This window comes from Ruditapes philippinarum, unplaced genomic scaffold, assembly GCF_026571515.1.
Source record: "Ruditapes philippinarum isolate M1 unplaced genomic scaffold, ASM2657151v2 ctg5439_1_1_1_1, whole genome shotgun sequence".
Classification (NCBI taxonomy): Eukaryota; Metazoa; Mollusca; class Bivalvia; order Venerida; family Veneridae; genus Ruditapes; species Ruditapes philippinarum.
Genome location: NW_026858787.1, coordinates 87078 through 94843, shown reverse-complemented (window position 1 = coordinate 94843; position 7766 = coordinate 87078). Strand labels below are relative to the sequence as shown.

At 34.1% G+C, this 7766-nt stretch overlaps 1 protein-coding gene across 1 annotated transcript; it reads right to left on the bottom strand.

The window, feature by feature from the left end:
• Positions 1-2487: 2487 nt before the first annotated feature.
• On the bottom strand, positions 2488-3906 carry LOC132754274 (zinc finger protein 862-like). Its single transcript, XM_060744889.1, has one exon. It carries the CDS (start codon positions 3904-3906, stop codon positions 2488-2490), a length of 1419 nt encoding a protein of 472 aa, XP_060600872.1.
• Positions 3907-7766: the final 3860 nt, after the last annotated feature.

The window sequence follows — 7766 nt, the reverse complement described above, 5'->3', positions numbered from 1 at the left end:
GTGAAGTAATACATATGTAGCTTGAATAATAACAAATAGATTGTAATTCTAAATTGAGAATTTCCATTCCGTGTTTGTAATCCTTACTAATTTCGAGGTATTTCTTCACTATAAACCTGTTGTTTAACACTGATGAAAATAATTTAGCGAAAATCTTCTCGCCAAAACAGTACGACATGTATATATTCCACTACTCGACAGTCAGATTTATTTGTGTACTACGCTCTGGAGTATTCGGTAATCGACATAGCTAAAAATAGCATTTTCATTGATTAAACTTTACGGAAATAGCCGAACATTTTTCATTGGGTAAAAAAGATATTCATCCGCGAAATTTGTGATTGTAACCTCATATTTCTATTGACTACTCTAAACTTTTAATGCACTGTAATTCGTTAAATGCATACATTAAAAATTATTCTTTATTTTAAATTGCTGGTTTTTAAGCAGTTCTGAGTGAGAACTACTTTGCGTTGTTAGGTCTGTTAGGAAAATTTGTGTTAGACCGTGGATCTTAGCTATGTATTTACTGATCTTGCGATCAGAAAATACAAAAACCATATTAGAAATTCAATTGAACTCAATAAAACATTGTTTGTTCCTGTAGCAGATTTTCTAAACTTTTTCCTTTTAATTTCCCTTTAACTTTTACTACATTGAAGACAACAAAATTCACTTTTAAATTCAGATTTTATTTTCACTTTTACATCCAACTATACTTTTTAATCACCTTTTAACAACCTTTTTTAACACTTCTACACTTCACTTCTTTTACACTTTTTACACTACTTTGCTTCTACATTTATACGCTCCTACCAAAATAAAGATTGTAATTCACTTATATAGTGTTTTCTTCCCGCCAATTTAAAGAGTCATGAATATCATGATATGGAGTAATTCATAAGTGAAATAAATTCCCGCCAATACCAAAATACACAATTCATAAGTTTTGGAGTAAAAGAAATATAATATTTTCCCGCCAAATACAAACATACACAATTCATAACTTTTGGAGTAAAAGAAATATAATATTTTCCCGCCAAATACAAACAGACATAATTCTCATGATTAGGAGTAAAACAAAATCGTGTAATTCACGACACTCCGGCCAACAAAAATTAAAATATGATATCTTTCACTAAAATAGTACATATTAAAATTGCTCTTTAAATATTCTAAAAATGCAAGAATGGAAACAATCTTCTTCCTAGAAAATTAAACTCATACTTGCGCATATAAATTTAAACAAATAGGCATAATGGCAAACATATTATTAAACATAATGAACGAAACATACTCCTGTTTTCTTAAACAAATCTTTCAATTTATAAACATTTAAAATATATGTTTCAAAGCAATGTATGTATGTAACATTTAATACATATAAACAGTTCAACTTGTTTCAGTAGGTTTTTTATATAAATGTCTAAGCAAAATACGATATAGAACATCCCTTGTTCTGTTGAACTAAAAGTCAGTACCTCAGTACATTACTATTCATTTATTGCATTGTATAGCAATGGTAATCGTCTTCATATTCAACGCGACAAAACACAGGTTCTTCCCCTCTATATGTAGTATAGCGATAACCTGTCCTAGTCCAGACTTCAACTTCTGTGCGCAACGTGTGTCTTTCTATTTCCTGTCCTTCATCTTCATCAGATATATCAATAATCTCGATTTCTGAATCGTCTGTATCCGAATTTGTATCATCAACATCATCATATACATCACTACTGCACATATTGTCATCTGCTTCATAATCTTCAATGTATAATTCACTATGTTCAACATTTATGTTCTCGTCATTACTAGCACTTAGCACATCATTTGTCTCGTCTTCATTGCTGTAATCATTAGAAGCAGAAGACAAGCCATCATTTACATATTGTTCATCATCATCATCATCGTTGTTTGCACAGGACACGTCATCACTTACGATATAATCACTATCTGCACGAGACATGTTATCACTAACACTTTGTTCTCCAATATCATTTTTTGCACAGGACGCATCATCACTTACACTTTGTTCTTCAGTATCATCTTTTGCACAGGAAGCGTCATAACTTACAATTAGTTCTTCAATATTATCTTTTGCACAGAACGCGTCATCAATAATGCTTTGCATGTTTGTATCAAAATCAATTACCACTTTGCCTTCTAGATTATTGTTATTATCATGAGAAATACCTTGTAACTCCTCTTCTGTTATCTCATTCCAGGGTTTTACATCACTTTGATATTTTAGGGGTCCAGTGGATGCACAGACTAGAAAAGTAGGAGTCCAGACCTAAATTTTAGGGGTCCAAAAATTATTTTTACTGAAAAAGACTATGAAGACCACTCAATTTTGCTCAAAAACATTTATTTATCCTGCAAGAAATTTTATATTCATTATTTTATAAGTATACATGATTTCAATATCACTTTAAAAGTTTGTCTTATAATTATTATCATCATTCATGTGCCTTTCAAGGGTTAGTCTTAGAGTCTGCCTTGTGCACCTTCAGCAAATATCTTTGCTGCTGGCAAAAAATCCAGATGTTCAATAGGTGGTCCTATCAGGTTTATGAACATAAGTCTGTTAAGTCTTGATGCATTCAATCTGTTGCGCACTTTATTTTTCAGGGCATTTTGAACGGAAAATCCACGTTCACATGGTGCTGAAGACACAGGAATAATCATTGCTATTTTTCCTAGTAACACAAAGTCTGGAAATTCATCTTCATACTCATTTATTAATAACTTGATAAAGCTATCAAATGTTATAGCTTTATGAGACCTTGCAAAATGCTTGAACATTAAAAAGTGAGACTTAGCTCTTTCACTGTTTACTAATGTGTCATAAAAACTTAAAAGTGAAGAAAGCTGATCATTGCCATAGTTTGGCAGGTCACCTGCTTGGTCTGGGTACCTTTTAGGGTTTAATACTATATCAAAGCATTCCAGAGTTTGTAACTGGTCTTCTGGAAATCTATTATTTAAGTTCAGAATTAATTTGTCTATGTATGTCTGCCTCAGATTACTGAACTCATCTCTAGTCTGCTGGTTATCAATTACCTCTAACTGCTGGTACTTGTTTTTTGTACCAGGCTCTGGAATATTACCCAGTTCACTTAATACCTTTGAAACAGTTTCAGATCTTGTTTTCATTGTTTCTAATGTAGCTTTAGTTGCTGATATGCTTGCTCTTATATGTGAAATATTTACCAAGTCCTTCTGGAAGGTTAAACTAAGTATGCCAATGACTGTTAAAACATCAATAAGTAAGGCTGTAAACAACAAGAACTTAGCATTGGCAATAAATTTAAGAAGACCATCTGCTTTCCCTGCAGTTTTGTCACTTTCCAGAGACTGGTACACTGGGCCATAGTTTGAAAATATTATTTTTACAGCAGCTTCAACTGACAGCCACCTAACTGATGTTGGTTCAGTAATCTGAGAAGACTTACCAATCAATATTTCTTGCAATTCCCTGAGTTTATCATATCTAACTGAGGAATCGGAGTAATATTTGTAAAGTGAATGTATCATTTCATGGTACCGTTTACAGAAATTGATATCTTTGCCAGCTTGTGAAGCTGCTAAATTTAACCTATGCGCAATGCAATGTACCTGAAGCAATTTATTATTTCTTGCCTTTAACTTGGCACCAAGACCATTCAGGCGGCCTGTCATAACTGCGGCACCATCAGTACCTAAACCTAATACATTGATTAAATCATCATTTGAAATTCCTGTTCTAACAAGAAATTCAAGCAAGGCAGATTCTATACCCGCCGCTGTACAATCTGTTATTTGTTCATTTCCAACAAAAGCTACGGAAATTTCACCATTATAAATATATCTCACATAAATAGCAAGTTTTTTATGGACACTGATATCACAAGTTTCGTCCAACATAACACCAATAAATTTACTTCCTTTAATTTTTTTTAATCAGGTCAGTACTCAACACCTTCTCAATGCATTCCTCCATTTCCATTATTATTTGTGGTCTTTTGTAGAATTCACATTTTAAACCGTTTAAACATTGTAAATGCATTAAGTCACAAAATGCATCAGCTGGAATGTCACGTTTTACCATGGTATATACGGTACGCAGCTGTACTACATATTCGTTCATCTTACCGACGCTGTCCGCGACATTTTTTTCTGCAACATTTTTTATAACAGATTCAAAATTAGAACGCATGTTTATAGTTTGCAAACTTTTCATGTGAACTTTACTTTCCTGGTGGCGATTAAGGGTTGATAATTGAAAGTTAATGCACCCTTCTGTGAATGGGTTTGTGGAACTTTTTGCGGAAATGCAAATGTCGCAGAACATTTTATCGTCTTTGTAACGCAGCCATTTAAATTTGTCTAGCCATGACGATAGAAATTTACGCTCTCGTTTAACAGATGCAGTTTTTGATAACTCTCCGTCGTCGGTTGAACAGACGCTATTATCTTTTGATTGATCATTATCATCATTCTTTCTTTTGCCCGAAAAAAAAGTAAACAATTTAGCTTGTGTTGACATTTTGCAGCGTTCTAACAAACATGCCCGAAATCATCCGCACACAGCGTTATGTATATTTATACGCCGATCGATTGGCTAACATAAATAAACCCTGGAATATGTTACTATTTTTAGAGTCGGTAAATCCAAGTTATTGACTGTAGAAACAGAAAAAAACAAATCGGGTCCGTTGAAAGGGCGGATGGATGTTTATTTAATTTAGAATACACAGATCAGAAATATTAATATTTATTGTATTGACTAGGATTTTTTTTTGTGCGTACACTTGGACGCAAGTGGATAACTTTTATGCGTACATGTCAATATTTATGCGTATAGGGACGCAGAATTCTGCGTCCCGTAAAACCCTGCATTCAGTGCGTGCAAATCAACATCACTTATATCAGAATTTAGACTGTCACTGCTAATCTCCTCAAGATCACTATATGGTGTGGCAATATTCACATGAATACGTTTGGAGAATAAACCGCTTTCTTCTGAAGCATCATTGTCAATGTTTTTTCTTTGCAAATTGTGTGTGATATCTCCAGTTCTGCGAGATAAATAAGAACTATTTCGTGCATTTTTCAGCGTCCATGCCATGTATTCTTCTCAAATGTTCCTTAAGATAATCCCTTCTTATGCTAGTCCCTTTACAGCCTTTGATAGGGCACTTGAAACTTCCCAGAGAGCTGTGATGTTTTTCCATCATGTGCCTTACTAAGTTTCTCTTTTGCTTATAATCCTTATTACAAAAAGTCACACTCGTGCCGATCCATTTTTAACTATGTTACAAAAAATGAGTAATTACTTGGGTTTTATCTGAACTGCAATAGAGCTTCTGAAACACAATAATACAGAATACTGTTAGTTGCACGGATATCACGGGATTTTTTGCGCCAAAATTTACTAGTATAATATTGCTCCAAATTATTCGCGCGTAAAATCACCATGTGTTATAACTATGCTCCAAATTTTTTCGCGCCTACAGTCACGTGATATAAAATAATTCGTACCCTATTTTATTCGTACAATATTTTCAAGGATAACATAATATTATTCTTAATGCTTTGTAATTCGTGCATAATATATTCACACTCTATTTTCAAAAATAATTCAACTGTTCATACACGCGGATTTCCCCAACAACACAAAAGTATTGTCTTTAAATACCTATGGATTGTTAATTACTTAAGAAGATTTTTAAGGCGTAATTTCGCTAAATTTGCCGCCTTTCTCTCGAGACGTATACCAGTTTCTTTCTTTGCGTTTGGACTTATATCCTCTGTCTCTGGAATAAGAAGTTTTGAAGTTTCAATAGGATAAAGTAAGCTTAAAGGTCTTTTAAGCACTTTTTTGGATGCAGTTTCAATATCTGCAGAACGAACACAACCATCGGAACTAACATACAGATGAATGATTTTTCCTAGCCTCCAGCTACCTCTACTAGTATTATCTTTGATAAGCACTACATCACCTACATTTGGATTAAATTGAACTTTAATGTTTTTCCTTGTTTTCAGATTTGTTTGAGTTCTTTCCCTAAGACTACAATAAATATTCGTCTTTCCATATTTTCCAGAAGGAATCTAAAAGCCGCTGTCCTTTTTTCCATATTGCCAACAATTTTATCCTCTGAACTTTCTATCACCTTAAAATCTGGGTCATCTGAAGATATTTCAATTTCAGGAAACCCAACATTCGGGTTTCAAAACATATGAAGTGTGAAGGTGTCAGCGTGATATTGGGAGTTTATATCTTCTCCAACATAAACTAATGGGCGACAGTTCACAATAGCTTCAACTTCCTTTATGATAGTTATAAGCTGGTCGCTGTCCAATAACTTTCTTCCAATAGATTTACGTAAACTTCTTTTAGTTAAACCAACAAGTCTTTCATAGAAGCCGCCCATCCATGGAGCGATTTCTACAATGAACCTCCATTTTTAATACCCTCACAAAGAACTGTAGGTTTGAACATCATCACTTTTCAAAATTGAAAGCTCCATAGCAACTCAATTGTACGTTTTGCCAGCTTTAAAATGTAACGCATTGTCACTGATGACCTCTTGTGGTTTTCCTCTGCATGCTATGAATCTCCGAAAACTGTTTAAAAAATGCATTTGTTGGCCATGTCTTTGACCATTTCTAGATGAACTGCACGTGTGACCATACATGTATATAGGCACACCCACACCTTTTTTTATGGTTTGATTTGTCCCTTATGTATAATGGTCCGAGATAATCCAATCCAATATGACTGAAAGGTGTTGATTTTGTAACTCTTGAACGAGGCAACGGAGCCATAAGAGGCATTTTATACGCTCCGCCTTCAACTCGACGACACACTAAACACTTATGAAGAACTTTTTCGTACCGTAGCTCTTCCGCTCGGTATCCAGTAACGATATCTAAGTTGACTTAGTGTTTGAGACACACCTGAGTGAAGCAAACGATTATGTTCCCTTTCGACAATTGACATTGTTAAAGGATCATCGCGAGGTAGCAATAACGGATGTCTAGCAGACTCCGTTAAACAAGCATTTTCTAAACGACCCTTGCACCTCAAAAGGCCGTTTATTTATCAATGAACACACCCAGTTGCTGCTGGTAAATTGCATTTTTTTTTTCCTCTGATAGACTCATAAACGTCCAAAAGAATGTTTGTATTGCGCATGTTTTATCCCACATTATTTCAGCTTCTTGAATTTCCTTTGATGTTGGAATATGTGAATCATAGTTTTTCCTTTTTTCATTTTACCGATTGCTCTTTTAACATATACTGTGACACGTAATAGCTTCGTCACCGAAGAATATTTTGTTTGATCAAAATTTCAAAAATGGGAGCACACGAAAGGAAAACATTCGTTCTTTGCTCCATATGCAGAAACACACACATTTTTCACTTCTCTTCTTTTCTTTTACATTACATTTTGTTGCTATTGCTTTGTCCATTCTATCATCTTCTTTAAACGTTAACTCATCTAATGTCCTTTCGGAAATGTCCTTTGCAATAGCCACTCAGGGCCATGCCACCATAAACAAAATTTTTTCCCAAGATTTTTTGTGAGAAAACCCCAAACGGCTATATCCCCAGGATTGCCCTAGACTAAATAATGGAAGGCCCAAAAATTTTTGTGGTTTTTATTTCTTTAAACTCGATTTCTAAAAAAACCCAACGGAAGCTTTTTTTCCCCCTTACAAAACCTTTTTAAAAATGCAAAACTGAAAAATTTTGGAAAAAATGAACTTCGTAAAAT

Excerpts from the sequence above, each read along its gene's own strand:
- LOC132754274 (XM_060744889.1), bottom strand. The coding sequence starts at position 3,906 with ATGTTGGACGAAACTTGTGATATCAGTGTCCATAAAAAACTTGCTATT.